The following is a 15,770-nucleotide window of genomic DNA, read 5'->3' on the forward strand; positions in this document are numbered from 1 at the left end:
GCGAGAGGGTGTAGGCCGGGCTGAGGGACTGCCCCCAAGTGCACCAGGCCTCTAGTATTTATTTACGTTAATTATTGCAAGCTTCCTGTGAGACATGGGTACTGTCATTTCTCCCCTGCACCTCAAGGCTCAGAGAGGTTAAGTAAGTTGTCCAAGGCCACACAGCTATCAAGTGGTGAAGCTGGCAGATGACTCCAGTCTGTGCTCTTAGCCACTGGGCTCTGGAGGGACATCTGGGGGCAGTCACCTTACCAGCGAGTCTGTGCTGGGAGTGACCCCAGCTTAACCTATCGGAATGGGGGAGGCACGATGACATTGACACCCAAATGCCCAGGCTTATAGTCTCAAGCTGTTCATCAGGGCGATGGTCTATTGCAAACCACAACCTCTCCAGCCCCAAGCATTTCTGGGAGTCTCCAGGGGCAGCGGGCATCTTAAACGTGCCCATGAGGAAGGCCAGCCTGCCTTCCGGGCTGCGGTGGGGTTCCTGCCAACGGCCCCGACACCTTGGGATTTAGAGTCTACGGCATGAGGTGATGATCAATTACTAAGATCACACTGTAAGCTGGGCGGGGGCTGTGGCAAAGCACCGAATGGATTTCCGGAAGCTGTGGCTCCGCGAAGCCTTGCCGAGCTCCCCGGGCTCCGTTCCCCCTCCCACGGCAGCTCGCTGGAGCAGAAGACCCGGGGACCTTCCAGTCCTGACCTTGCTCTCTGCCCCTCCAGTTCTGGGTGGGACAGAGGCTGTGTGGGTGGAGGTGTGGCCACCACTGCGTTCAGGCAGGTCCCCGAAGGGCCTGGGCCCCTCCACCAGGAGAGGACGACTCCCTCACAGGGTGGCCATGCACGTGCCCGGGTCCCAGGGGGGCTGGTAAACCAGGCGTCTGCCCATCCCTTCCCACCCCAGATGTCAGGACCCCACCCCCGGCATGCCCAGCGGCCCCACATCCAGACCCTGGCCCTCCCCACCAGAGCCAGCCAGGGCCTTGCCGGAGTGCCAGGCCTGGCTGACACCTGTGCCATGCCGCGCCGCTGGCTGCTTTGGATTCCCCGAGGAGCAAGGCCGAGGCGGAAGCCGGAGCCTGAGAGCAGCCAGACGCCCTTCAGCGCAGCCGCCTCCCGGTGCCAAATGGGTGACAGCTGGGTATCTGGAGCAGCGCCTTCGCTCCAGAGTGGCTGGGCCTGGGACTGCATTTCCGAGGGAGGCCTCTGCCTTCTCCTCCCCCCCCCCCCCCCCAAACCTGGTCTGATGGCGAGGGGCTCCCGGCAGGATGCGCAGTATCCCCACGGCCGGTGGCTGATCCCTGGGAAGGAGGGTGGGTCTTTCGTGAGAGAGGACCTTCCCACAGCTCTGCTCTCAGTGTGTCTAGGTTCATGCAAAGCCTGCTCCCAGCAGCTAACGCGGGCATGTGGGCCACTCAGGGTGTAGCTTTGCTCCCGCGTCCCTAAGGGTGACCCAGGCGCGGTAAGATCAAGCCACAGCGGGGCCATGTGAGCCTGCCGGCCCCCGGAGCCAGCGGCCTCGGGGCCGGATCAGCCCAGGCCACTGGACGCCTGACCCGCCTGACCCGCAGGAGGTGCCGCCTCCGCCCTATGGCCCCTGCAGGGCGCAGGCGGGCAGGAAGTGGTCCTACGGTGTGTGTCTCCCGGGTGCTGGGCCTTGTGTGGACTGTTGGAGTCCTGGGGTCACATGGAACCCCTTAACAGCCATGGGAGAGATGTCACTCCCCCATCTCAGAGGATGGAACGAAGATTCAGGGGGGCAGGGCTCTGGCCAGGGTTCGCCGCAAGCAGGGCACGACTGGGGTTATCTGACGGCAGTGCCCGTGCTGGGAGCAGGATGAGGTGGTGCTGATTGCATGTGGGTGGCAGCTCCCAGCAAGGAAGATGTCATCTGTACGCGGCTGGTCCCCAGCACCTCCCCACCAGGCCCAGGACACCTCCAGGGGCAAGACCCTCGTTGGAGAAACTCGGGGCTCACAGACAGACAGGGCCGGGCCAGGCCTCTGCTGCAGTTGACTCCTTTCCCCGGGGCTGCAGGCCCGAGTGCGGGCGAGGATCTCACCCTGCGCCTGGGGCGGGATCTCTCACCCCGCGCCTGGGGCGGGATATCTCATCCGCGCCTGGGGCGGGATCTCTCAGCGCTGCCGGTCAAGGATGGCTGGAGATTCCCACGAGGGGGTGTGGCATTTACAGCACGAGACTGAGATGTTGGCTGAGTCTCGGCCATGTCCTTCTGTCCTGCTGCTCTGTCCTGGCCACTCTTGTCCGAAGGGTCAGTCATGAGCCAGGAGGGGCCCGGCCAGCTGTTAAGAGCCCAAGTCCCACGGTGGAATTTGCACCTTGGATCTGCTAATGAGGATGGAAACCCTGATAAGATCCACTGTTCCCCCTTTCCAGGCGTGTGGGGTGTTAAGAGAATGGGGCCAGGGTCAGGGAGCCTTGGCCAGTCCCCAGGGCCCTGGTGGCGATCCCTCATCCCAGAGGTGTGCCCCACACCTAGGGTGTCATAAGGCATGAGACTGGCCTGCCTCTCCCACCAGAGGGTGAAAGCTACCCCTCACTCTGCTCTCTGGATATAGAAACACTTCCTCTCTCAGGAGTTTGCTTTGGCCCCTGAGCTGGGAGGGTGAGCAGGGTGGTTTCTGAGTGTTCCAGAGGAAAGACGATGCCAGTTGACCACACCCCAAAGGGCACAGGGCCCATTTTAAAGAAAGGAAGGGGGATGGGGCCTTTGACTGCCCTCCCCACCCCCACCGTCTGCCTTCTGTCCTTCCCCCACACTGCCAGCGTGAGGATCAGTATTTTGTCTGCTCCCCTTCATCTCTTGAGACCAAAATAAACTGATATCAAGAGGCAGCCAAGGATGGGGCCAGGATGCCAAGGCTGCAGGCTGCTTATTTTAGCAGGTGATATTCCGTTCTGGGTCACAGCGGTCCCGGCACTTGGCACTGACCCCCATGCCCGCTCCCTCCACCCCACTCCACCCCCTGTCACTGGAAAAGGTGTCATTGTCATGAGGAAAATGTGCAGGGTCTGGCTCCCTTTCTGGGCCTACTAGGTGTGGGACTCAACGAACTGCCTCCTAGTGCATGTGCAGAAACACACACACACGCACACGCACATGCACACACGCACGCACACACGCACGCACACACATACACACACCAGGCTTCCCTTCAGGTTTAATTTCATATGAATTCCTACGAATAACGGTGTGTGTGTGTCTGTGTGCCTGTGTGTGTGTGTGTGTGTGTGTGTGTGTGTGTGAGTGTGTGGCCAGGAGCCAAGCTGAGGCTGGCAATCAGGGCCACAGCCCCCAGGATCTGTGTGGCTTGAATGTGAACACATTCATCCAACAGATAGTTAATGAGTGCCTACTCTGTGCCAGGCACTGTTGTAGGTACTGACAGATCGCAGTGCACAGATGGGAGACACAGGCAATAAGCTCATGACAAGTAAATATGTAACAGGTAAAGGGGCTAGAGAGTGGGGGGTGGGGAAGGTTCCATTAGGACTGGGAGAGAGAGCCCTCCTGGGGCCACGTGCGAATCCTGGGGGCTTTCCCTTGGGGGTCACATCCTTCTTCTTGCTCCCTAGCAGGTCGACCATTTGTTTGGTTTCTGCCTCCGCATCAACCCCTCATTTACCCTTTTCTGTCCCCATAAAACCCTCCCCGGAGGCCTGTTCCACAGGACTGCCTCGGGGGCCAGTACAAAGTTGGGGACCCCGGAAAGGCCCCAGAGATCACTGAGGCCAAGGCTTCTCAGGCGTTTACCCAACAGAAGACATGTACTGAATGTTCGCAATTGCCCAAACTGGGAACTACCCAAATGCCCACCAACAGTAGAATAAGTGACGTGGAATACGACTCAGCAATGAGAAGGAGCACTCCATAGCTACTTGGAACAGCACGCATGAATGTCACAACATGCTGTCGAACGAAAGGAGACACAGGTGCGGTTCCATTCATATGAAGTTCGGAACAACCTGTGCTGCTCAGAGCCACCACCCTGGCAGGAAGTGCTGGGTGGTGGGGTACAGACGAGGGCAGGCGCTAAAGGGGGGTACTGGGGTGCTGGTAATATTCTGTTAGAGTTGGATGCTGGGCATGCTCAGTCGGTGAAAACGAATTGAGCTGTACACATAGATTTGTGCACTTTTCTGTGGGTGGGGGTATATTTTCCGTCAATCAAAAGTTTTAAATAGTCAGTGTTGTTCAGGCCTTGACTCCGGATGAATGAAATCAGATCTCTGGGTAGAGGCGGGTGTTTTAATATACAGTCAGGCCTGGGAACCGCCAAATTCGCCCAACCTGTTCACTGTGGAGGTGAATAACCTGTGATGTCAACCGAGGGGCCAGCCTGTCCACGCCACAGGCTCCGTGGACCTGCGCTTGCAGCATCAAGCCTCCCAACTGGGCTGAGATAAGGGCCAAGGAAAAGTACTTAGTCACCAATTTGTATTTGTATCTTGTGGGGCCCCTTGTCCTGCCCCAACGTTTGCATTTCTCGGTATGTAGGGGACAGAGTTGCAGAGAAAGCATTGGTTTTGTGTCACCATCACTTGTACCTTGTGGGCTATGGATATACTCCCCAACCTCTCTGAGCCTCAGTTTCCTTGTCTGTGAAATGGGGCGATGATAGTACTTGCTGGAAAGGCTGTGAATGCAGCAGGACGGTGTTGTCACTTATTAGTCATAGTGTGCCTGGCCAGCCCCCGCCTCTGCTGTCCACCTCCAGCTCACTTTGTGTTCCCTGTGATTCTTCGCCCACAATATGAGCTCTTGGTTTGCAGAAGCTGAGTCCAGGCACAAATCAACAAGATTGGGAGAGTGGGTTTCCCCAGTTCTGTCAATTTTAAGAGGATTGTCTGGACTGGGAGGGAGAGGCAAGGCCGAGGGCCACCTTCCAAAGGCCAAATCTGGGGAGGCCTCTGTGACAGACAGCAGAGGGACCTGTGTCCTGCCTTCAGCGGGGAGCGCATAGAAGCAGCACGACCCCAGGGATGCAGTCCAGGGAGCCCTAGAACTTCTTCCTGCCGAGGAAAATCCCCAAACAGCAAAGAGAATCGAACAGCCCCTCTCCGCCCTTCTCTCCTACCCCCACCATGACACAGGATCTGAGAGGGGCTGAGCTTGAGGGGCAGTGCAGCCACAGTGGCCCGGGGGGACTGGCCCAGCTGGAGAGACACACAGTTCAGAGTAGCCGGGAGACAGCCTGGGACAGGTCCTGTCCTCAGCACCAGGTCAGACCCCCAGAACCTTGGCCTGACACCAGGGAACCATGTATTCACTGAGATTTATTTTCAGGTGGAATATTCCACGTGAGTGTAAAGGCATCTTGAATTCTCCTGAGTTTGAGTTAATAAGAAATCATTTAAGTCAATGAGAAATCATACATCCAGTCTCCTGTCATAAATCCCATATCCTCCAAGGGGAATGGGCCTTCGGAATGGAAATTGTTTGCCATGGAGAGCAATGGACCAAGTGTACATTTCAGCCCATCGACTCTGCGGCCGGGGATCTGGATGCGTATGTGGGCGTGTCAGCACCTGGAACGCCCCGTGCACGCTCCTGGGTGCTCGATGCACGGGGCTGTGTGCAGCCTTTGCCTCCTGACACTGACAGGAGGCGCCCTTTGCTCCCTTGCACACCCAGGGATCCTCTTCCCTCGCCTGGGGGAAGGGCCCCGTCTGCTGTGTGCCTCTGTCCAGGGCTGGCCCACGTGCTGGTTGGTTCGTTTATTCCGCTGTCCTTTGTGGCTCCAGCCTCATTGCACAGCAGCCAGCGGCTGGAACCCTGACACCTGCAAATGTCAGCCTCCGCTGTTTGCTGCAGCCCCGGCGAGTTCTGCAAAGGCTGTTTACACTGAACCCCTTGATCCTTGTCTCCCTCTCCCCGATCTCTCATTCAGCCCATCTTCCTTCCTTCCTTCCTCCATTCCCCCTTTTCTCTCTAAGTAGCTCCCAGCCTCCCGTCTTTCTCTCTCTTCTCCACCCTCCCTGTGTCCCCTCCTTCCTTTTATTTCGCTTCCCTCTCTCTCTCTCTCCTTTCCCATTCGCCTCCCTCTCCCCCGACTCTCTCTCTCCCTCTCTTTCTTTCAATTCATGCTTTTTCTTATTCCTTTTTCTCTTTCTTTTACTTTATTTTTTCTCCCCCCCTTCCATCTCTTAAATGGTCACAATTTCTCTCTGCCTTTGTCTTCCTGTTTTTTATAATTTTCTTTCCTTCTCTACACTCATTCCTTATCCTCTCTCATTACCCTCTTTCTTCCCTTTCCTTTCTTCTATCATCCTCTTCATGCTTCCTCTTCCCTCTTCTCACCTCTCCCACCCTGTCCCTCTCCCTTGCTCTTGTCTCTTTATCTCCCAGTTCTCTCTCCATTCTCTTTTCCTGCCTGTCCGTCTCTTACCCTCTGCTTCCCTCTCCCCTCTCGCTCCCTCCGGGTAGTTCCAGAAACATACCCATATATGGCCTCCATGCCAAGGATCACAAAGGATGATGTCACGTGAGGGCCAACGCGCGCGGAGATGCGCTCCCAAGTGAAGCCCGCAGCTGATGCGCCCTGGAGGAGCTGAAGGCAGGACCACAGCCTCCGCCGTGCAATCTCCAAACAGGAAATCTGAGCTCCATAACATCTTATAGTTTGGCTTGCATCATTGGTCATGCGGTGGGCCCGAAATAAACTCCCCGCTTCAAAGGACAGCGTTTCAGAGCGGCCAGGCGGAGCAGCCAGACTCGCAGGGCCAGGGCAGAAGGAACACGCAGGGAGCATGTGCTGAACTCAGACACTCTCAGGAAAATCCTTGCATCCCCCCTGAACGGCCCCCTGAGGCAGAGCCTAGCAGGTAATGCACGCTTTCCACGCTCCCATGCAGACCTCGAGCGAGGGTGTTTGGCTGGCCACGCTGCTTTCTTGCGTCTCCCTCTTCTCTCTCCTGCTTTCTTGGGTGATGAAGCATGCCGGTGACTTTCATGTCAGATCTGGGGGACGGAGGAGCAGCCGTCTGCATATACTCATCCATCCTTGTGAGGACTCTCGCTCAGAATACCCGTCTGCGGTGCACTTCTAAAAATGGAAATGCAAAAGGAGTTATCAATGATGCTATTGTTGCTTCGCAGGCCTTGGGCAATGTGTGTCAGACAAATGACTTTCAGAAGTGCTTTTATTTCGGGTGAATAGATATTTTCATGCATGGGGGCATCAATTTCATGGAGTGTCTATGTGTGCCCGGTATTGTGGGGCAATAGCAACCAGGGTGCCAGGATGATGGGCCTGCAATGGCCTGGGGTTTAGGAGAGGAAATAGAATTTGGAAACAAAAACTAGGGCTCAAGGTAAAGAATGAGAAATGTTATGTGGGAATGCAGAGACGCAGGAATACTGTGCGTGTGAGCGTGTGTGTGTGTGTAAGCATGAGGACACATGCAACGAGGAGGTGGTCTTTGAAAGGACGGACAGGATGGCATCAGACAGAGGGGTGGAGAGAGGGACTGCAGGTGGAGGGACCGCTTGGCAAAGGCAGACAAGTCAAGGTGGGTCTGGCTCTGTGGACAGTGCAGTGTGGCTACGGCAAAGGGCCGTGGAGGTCAGAAGTCAGGGTGAAGCTGGGAGGAGGAGCTGGAGGCAGATGCAGTTCCCACCAGGTCAGTCAAGAAGGCTGAACAGCCCAGCCGGTGTGGCTCAGTGGTTGAGTGCCGACCCATGAACTGGTCACTGGTTGGATTCCCAGTCAGGGCATATGCCCAGGTTGTGGGCTCATTCCCCAGTGGGAGGCATACAGGAGGCAGCTGACCAATGATGTTTCTCTCACTGATGTTTCTATCTCTCCCTTCCTCTAAAAATCAGTGAAAACATATTTTACAAAAGAAGATGGGACACATTCTAATTGTTTCCGAGCAGAGGAGGAGCAGGCAGGATCTGACTTCAGGAAGTCAAGGGAATGGACTGGAATGAGGAGGCAGGAGGCGGCGACTGAGGGTGGACAGGTAGATGATGGAGACCCGAGGCTGGGCAGGGGCCGAGCCCCTCCCTTCCCCCTTGCAGGGGGCAGAGAGTAGCTCAATGAAGGGAAAGCTCAGCTCGTGCATGAGGTTGGGACCGGAGGAGTTCACAGGGCTTCCGGCAGAGCCAGCTGGGCCAGCACACCGGCCACAGGCCTGACCTTTGCCATCAGCGGCCTGGGCCGAGCGCAGCGAGGCTGCCAGGGGCAGATGCGCCAATCACTTCCAAAGCAGTCGATGGGTCCCGACAGCTGGTGACAGGCCTGTTTACAGCACCCCCCCCCCCTTGAGGAGCTGGCAGAGGCCTCCACCTGGCACCACTCTAGTTTGCATCATCCATTCTTGCACAAACAGAATTTGATTCCCAGCTTCAACACCTCCTAGCTGTCTGGCTTTACGCAAGACCCTTAACCTCTCGGAACCTGTTTCCACATCTGGAAAATGGGAGTGACAATCACCTCTGACTCATGGTGCCATGAGTGCCTTGTGGGGGAGGGGGTCTCCTCTTCCTCCTCCCTCCATATGATCCACCCCTGGAGACCTCACAGTGGATAACAACACAATGAACTTCCGTGAGCACTCCCCGGGCACTTGCTGCGAGCCAGGCACTGAGCCCAGTGCTTGTGGCCATTTTTCTCATTGACTCTTCTCAAGGGCATTATGAGTGAGAGGTGATTGTCACTCCCATTTTCCAGATGTGGAAACTGAGGTTCCGAAAGGTTAAGGGTCTTGCGTAAAGCCAGACAGCTAGGAGGTGTTTACGCTGGGAATCAAATCCTGGCCTCTTGGTCTATTAGCCTCCAGTGCCCACCTTCAATGCTACTGCAGCTGCCCAGGGGGCTGACACAGCAGTAAAAGGACCTGTCCCTGGCACAGGCAGGGGTCATCAGATGCCTGTCTATAAGGACAGGCCAGACCCAGAGAGCCTTCCCAAAGGAGGCACAGAAATCTCCTTCCACTGCCGAGCTGCAGGGGGGCAGGCTGCCTGGAGGAGGCAGCTGTCACAGGACTGGTTTTACTGTGACTTCTCATCCTTAGCACCTGCTCTTGGACTAATGCCCAGGAACGTAATGAAGTTGTGAAGAGCCTTGTGGTTGAGGGGAATGTTTGGGGGGCTGGTGGTGGTGACGTGAAAGTGAGTGGCTCCTTACCTGCCTGCACTTTCTAAAGAAGAGGGCACGAAAGAGAGGGGTGGGAAAGACCGGAAAGACAAGGGAAGTGGAGAGAGGAGAAGGAACTGATCTACATAAAGGCAGGAATCGGGGGGACAGAAAGGAGAAAGATCTCAGATGACTTTGCTGTGATCTCCATTAAAAGATTTGTAGCTGGCCCTGAGGTTGGGCCCTAGGGTGGGGAGTGGGGAGTGGGGAGTGGGGAGGAGCTTTGGAAGGGCACCCCTACCTGCCCACCCCCCTGAGCCTTCCCACTCTGCCTGCAGTCTGGGACTGGAGCTTCCAGAACCCTCTGCTGCCCAGGGGCCTAGGTGAGGGGCCATGTTCTCCTGGTGCCCAGAACAGGGCTGGGCAAGCTGCCCTTGGGCTGTGAGGGGGGGGGGGGGCGGGCAGCGCTGTTGGAAGCTCAGGCTGGACTGGCAAGCCCCGCCCTGCCTCACTCCCATCCGGGCCGTTGGCACAGATGGCAGAGCCTGGCGTCCCCTGAGCCCTGGGCAGAAGCTGGGCCAGGGGCCTGCAATCCTGTGTGCAGACCTGCATGTGGCCGGACCCCACTGATGGGCCTGGTGCCGCAGGAGGCAGGAGATGGGCCAGGGGAGGTGCGGGAGGGGCAGCTGTGCTGGGCCAGACCCTGCAGGGCCAGGAGGGCAGAGAAGTGTCCCCCGCTTGGGGGGCTAAGGCGAAGGCGAAGGTGACTCAGGGACCTGGAGAGTCAGCAGCTTGCGTCCTAAAGAAATAAAATGGAAAGCTGACATTCTTTGAGGCTTTTCTTAGCTGGTACTCATGGCGCCTCCATTTCAGATGGAGTCTTAGATCGATGCCCCCCTCCCTCCCGATTGGCACAGAGTGTCTGGGGGCGTGGGAGTGGGAGCAGAGCCTGCTTTGACAGGTTCAAATCACTGGCCATCACCTCCCACCTGGTGACCTTGGGCCGGTCATGCCCCTTCTCTGGGCCTCAGCTCCCCCTGCCCGCCCCCTCCCCCCCCCACACCAGCCTCCAGGGAGAAGAGCCTGTGTGTGGGGTCAGCTGAGGCCTGCAGCCCTGAGCAGATTCCCTGGTAACATCAGCAACCCTGGCCCAAGCCCGGAGGCCTAAGGTCCTGGCGCCCGGGGAGCCAGAGCTTTAACCAGCATCAAAGTCTGGGATTAGTGATGCTGGGAGGAGCTCTTAGCATCTTTAGAGCCTGGACAATAGGCTTAAACTCCCAGCAGCTGCGAAGCCCTGGACACCAGCAGTGAGGCTTGCCAGCACCGCCCCTGGCAAAGGCCCACCTGCGGCTTTGACCGGCCCCTGTGTGTGGGTCAAACGAGGTGGCCTGGATTCCACTCTCCCAAGGCCGGCTCATCCCTTAGCCAGGGCAGAAACTTCCAGAGTAACTAACCCCTGGCCACTGCCCAATTCTCATTGTCAGAGGGTCTGATGAAAAGAGGGGCAGGCAGGCCTGACTCCATCCACTCTGCCCCTTACAGTCTGGGCCTCAGTCTCCCCATCTGGCCAATGGGAAGAATCTTACCCCCATGCCCACCCCAGGGAACCGAGAAGGTCAAGTGGTGCATTTCTTGAACGTGGCCGGGAACAGAGCAGGGACCCACAAGCACCGGCTGTATTTGTGGTTTGGGTTTGAAAGCAACGGGATCAGGAAGGGGAGAGAGCTCGCGAATGGCTACTCCCTCGAGCCCTCCAGCTAGAAGTGCTCCCTCAGAGTTCGCAGGACCCTTCTGGAGAGGGGAGGGGCAGCAGATCAGAAAGATAAGCTTCGTTATAAACTCACTGGGCATTTCCAGGGACAGGGCTGAGGACCCCGGGGGGCCAAGGAACAGCCTAGGCCAGTGCCCACTTCCTCACGTACCCCAGGCGAGCCCGAGCGGCCAGTTGCTAGGACTGCCTTCAAGTAAGGGTCGTGTGATGGTTGGAAGACCTTGAAACTTTGGGGAGAGGCAGATAGATAGATAGATGGATGGATGATAGATAATTTTATATAAACTGCGCCTCAGAAGTTTTCCAACTCTGTAGGGAGACAGGCTCATAGCAGGCAGTTAGAGCAACAGAATGTGAGTGGTGCCTTTGGAGGCATCTCAGAATGCCTCAGCCATCGAATCAGGAGGGCTTCCTGGTGGAGGAGATGCATGAACTGCGCCTGGAAGGATGACTGGCCAGGTGACAAGGCAGAGAAGGAAAGGGAAGGGAAGGGAAGGGAAGGGAAGGGAGGAGGGGAGGGGAGGGGAGGGGAGGGAGGGGAGGGGAGGGGCGGGGAGGGGAGGGAGATGAGCAGCGATATTGACTCCATCTATAAACAGCCTAAGGATGAGAAGGGTGGCTTAGATCAGCCTGTGTGCAGTTGACTTGCAGGACTGACCAAGACTCACACTCCTGACCCAAGTCCCTGGCTGAGGGGGAGCTCGGGGTCCTAGAGGATGGCTTCAGGTCCCTTCTTGCCCCTGCCCTCCCAGCCATGTTCCATACCACCGCCCCAAATTTTTTTATAAGACACCCAGGGAGCCACTCTTCCCATTGCAGCCCCCAAACCATCACAGAGTCCCACCTCCCCTGGTGCCAGGCCCCACTACCAGTTCCCTGGCTGTCAGCGATCCTGGATTTGTGGGGAGGGGAAGGAACTGAGGGCAGGAAGGACCACTTTTTCAAACGCTGTTATTTAATCTTCACCACAGCTCTGCAGGGCCCATGTTTCTATGCCCATTTCACAGATGTAGAGGCTGAGGCCCGGCGTAAAAGAGCACTGTTCTGCGTGTGTTTCGGCGTTAATTCAGGGAACCCTGTCAGAGCCACTGTTACCCCCGTTTTGCAGAGGCCACCTGGGACAGGTGGCCCCAGTTTTGCTTGTTGCAAGCTGGCTGTGGACTGGCTGCCCTTGAGCACCGCTCCCTCTGCAGGCCTTAAAGGGGCAAAGCCCACTGCACTCCCGCTTTCCCTGGGAAAGGCTATTTTTTGTTCCAACTGGCCGTCCAGGGGTCCCTTGAGACTGCTGGCCTCTCTCCAGGACGCAGGCCTGGAACTTGGCCCAGCCCCAGGCAGAGGCCTCAGAAACCAAGCTGGGCAGCGTGAAGACGAGGGGAAACTGAGGCCACAAGAGGAGGCAGGCAGGACCTCTGGCCCAGCCCCACCCTCACCCTGCCATGACATAGATACTCTCATTGTGCCCATTGTACAGACGGAGAAACTAAGGTTCTAAGAGGTCACAGGGCTAATAGACGGTAAGGCTGTGATTCGAACCCGGCCAAGCTGACCCCACAGGCGACTTCAGAACTGCCGCTTCTGCTGAGGCTGAACTGCCCCACCTGCTCTCGGGGAGAGGCCCCCGTCCCTGGCAGACACCCCAGCCTGTAATTGCATAGGCCCGGTGACGGGGAGTCCCCTCCTGTAGAGCCTGGCACCACGTGAGGCCCAGCACTAAGCCTGTGCACACGGAGCCCTCTCGATTCTCCCACAAACCCTATAACAACAGCATTTACTAGTGTCTCCATTCTGTGCATCAGGATTCTGTAGATGAGGAACTTACCCAAGGATCCTCCCAAACGGAGGATCTGGGAGGAAAGCAAGCGCTGGCCAAGCCCTCCAAGGGGTAGGGGAGTTCACCTCTCAAAGGCAGAGCCCTCACGTCCTTTCAAGGTCGGCCCCACCTCGTCCATCTGTATGGGCACCTCGTCCAGGTGTAGGCCCGATGGTCGGCTGGATGAGGAGACAACATTGCCCCCGCCTGCTCAGATCCCACGTGTGTGCCCCGGGTGTGTGCCAGTTACTTGGATCAGTGTTCTTGGGATTCCCAGAAGGAGCACTAGATTTGAGTTTGGAAAACTGGGCTCCAAATCCTATCTTTCCAGCTTTTCTGTGCAAACCCAACCCTTCCCTTCCCTTCCCTTCCCTTCCCTTCCCTTCCCTTCCCTTCCCTTCCCTTCCCTTCCCTTCACCTTAATTGCCTCATCTGTAAAATGGGAGCATCAAGTCTCCTGGAAGGAGTGGAGGTGTTGCAGAACTAATCCCAGTTAATTCAACAACAAAAAAAACAACTCTCTTTCCTCGGGCCATGAAATAATTGACAAATGGAAAAGATCTGAATACCCTCTGAGACACGGGGTAGGGTCTGGCAAGTCTGGAATTGTTTGCAGACCATCACCTGCTGCCTTCACCTCCCAGAGCATCTGGTGAGGGAAAGGCACACAGCTGAGTGCCGTCCCTATGCCTATGATCAGCCCATATCAGGGCCAACAAACGCCTGGGGTGAGGGCCTGGAGGGTCCCCATCAAATGCTTGCTTTCACCCAGAGCCACAAGGCTGCAAACCAAGCACCCCCTCTAATCATTTATTCTCATCTGCACACAGGCCGATCTAAGCTGCCCAGGCTGGGCTACTCAGCTTCAGGTGCAGGCCCTGCCGCTCGGCGCGCTCCGGGCTCCTCTGTGCGGCTGGGCTCAGGCTGCCCCGGGTGTCTTCACTCTGGGGCCCAGCGCAGGGCAGTGCCTCCAGGGGGAGCTCCTCTCCCGGCGATGGCAGAAGAGCAAGCCCCACAGCACAAGCCAAGTCAAGTGGCCGCTTTACCACGTCCACCAGCATCCACTGGCCAGAGCAAGTTCATGGCCAAGCCCAGTCTCAATGGGGAGAGGAGAGGGGCTACTCTGCCTCCAGGGAGAGGGGTGAGCATTTGCCAAGCAAACCAGATTATAGCACTAGTATTTTGGATATTTTTAAAAAGACCTCATGTGATTCTTATGTTCAGCCAGGGCTCAGAACCATAGACCTACGGTCAAGCTGCTTGTCAGCCAGTCAAAACGAAAATCAGGCTTAATTAATTTTACTTTATTTCCTAGAAGCAGTTTGACTCAACCAGTGTTTATTTTTCCTTGAGGCATGTGTGGGTTTGTTTGTTTGTGTGTGTGTTGTTCTTTTTTTAAAAAGAGAGTCCCTGGAATTAACACGTCAATTTTTTTAAAACAACTGATTTTAGTTAGCTCACGAGCTTTTAGGTAACAGGCCCGTGTATGAGCCCTAGCGCGCAGTGCCGAGAAATGGAAAAATGCCGGGAGAAGATGTTGTTGGGTAATTGGAAGGAAGGAATGTGAGCACTGTAGTGAATGCTCCGTGAGGACAGGGATTTTTGTCGGTTGGCATCATTGTTGTATCACCAGTGCTTAGACCAGTGCCTGACACAGAGTCAGTGCTCAATAAGTAATCCCTCATCAATGGTGCATGCATGCATAGCGAGAGGCTTCTGGAATGGAAGACTGAATGGTGGATGAGTGGATGGTTGGTGAGATAGATAGATGTATAGTTGGGTGGATGGGAGGAGGGATGGAAAATGGATGGGTAGGTGGACAGACAGAATGATCAGAACGTGGATAATGGAGGGATGGGTGGGTGTTGGATGACTGGATGGATAGGTAGATGAGTAGATGGATAGGATCATGAAAGGTTGGATGGGCAGATGGGTGCATGGGAGGATGCATAAAAGGACAGATGGGTGGCTGGTTCATAGGTTCGTGGATGCCGGAAGATAGCAGAGACTTCCCAGTGGGTAAACATAGATGCTTTGCAAAATTGTTAGTGACCAGGATGTTTTGGTCTTCTCACAGGGTTTTCTGATTTGCTGTTTCCTCCTCCCCACCAAGTGTCTCCACTGGAGACCGGGGTGAGAGGTGCAAGAGATGGCCACGGAGATCAGTGCTCCGGGCACACAGCGTGCCATTGGGAACGAGGAGTACAGCCTGTACAGCAGCCTGAGCGAGGAGGAGCTGGTCCAGATGGCCATTGAGCAGAGTCTGGCTGACAAGACCCGGGGCCCAACCACTACTGAGGCCTCCCTGTCCACACGTGCCAACCGCCAGCCTGCCCATTTCTACCCATGGACCAGGTAAGCCAGGAGAGGTCACCTGGGCCATTCATAAGGTGCCGATCCCAAGTGCTACTAATCCAAATCCAAAATGGTGTACATTTATTATCTGAACTTCCTGAGCTCTGACAGTGCCAGGTGCTGTGTGAGGTGCTACATGCACTTTGCCTCATTTAACCCTCTTACGAACCTTCTAGGAGGCTCTGTGCTAGATTCCCATTTTACAGATGAAGAAACTGATGCTCAAGGCAGAGTAACTAGTCTCAGACCACACAGCGAGGAGATGGTGCTGCAGAGCCTGGGCTGTGGCTGGGCCTTGCACTGCTGACTGCATGCTTGAATGCAGTGGACGGATACCCGAGTCTGCCCAGAGCTCCCAACCCCATCTGTGCAGTCTCCCTGGGGAAACGTGTCTGAGAAGCAAGTGACATCTTCCCAGCAAGGCGATCCTGCCCCCTTGCTCTGCACCCCCGTCTCAGCATGACCCCATCCTCCCAGCAGCGCGACCAGCTAGAGCAGCACCCCAACAGAGGTATGAGACAGGCCACAGTTGCAATTCCACATACACCATTTTTTTGTGGTTTAAAAAAAATATTTTTTTTATTGATTTCATAGAGGAAGGGAGAGGGAGAGAGAGATAGAAACATCAATGATGAGAGAGCATCATTGATCGGCTGCCTCCTGCACGCCCCACACTGGGTGCCCTGACCGGGAATTGAGCCGTGACCTCCTGGTTCATAGATCGATGCTC

General features: G+C 56.2%; 1 protein-coding gene across 2 annotated transcripts in view; it reads left to right on the top strand.

The window, feature by feature from the left end:
• The first annotated feature begins 6,552 nt into the window (after positions 1 to 6,552).
• The window catches only part of ASB2 (ankyrin repeat and SOCS box containing 2), a 35,388-nt gene continuing 26,170 nt past the window's right edge, over positions 6,553 to 15,770 (top strand). The window contains exons 1-2 of one of the 2 annotated variants that reach the window (XM_036315910.1): positions 6,553 to 6,849; positions 14,763 to 15,040. In XM_036315910.1, the coding sequence (XP_036171803.1) occupies positions 14,835 to 15,040 (206 nt within the window). In that variant the 5' untranslated portion in view covers positions 6,553 to 6,849; positions 14,763 to 14,834. Of the gene's footprint in view, positions 6,850 to 14,762; positions 15,041 to 15,770 lie in introns of those variants that run through there. The other variant, XM_036315913.1, reaches the window with a different exon arrangement.

The sequence above is a fragment of the Myotis myotis genome, unplaced genomic scaffold (assembly GCF_014108235.1).
Source record: "Myotis myotis isolate mMyoMyo1 unplaced genomic scaffold, mMyoMyo1.p scaffold_m19_p_1, whole genome shotgun sequence".
Lineage (NCBI taxonomy): Eukaryota > Metazoa > Chordata > Mammalia > Chiroptera > Vespertilionidae > Myotis > Myotis myotis.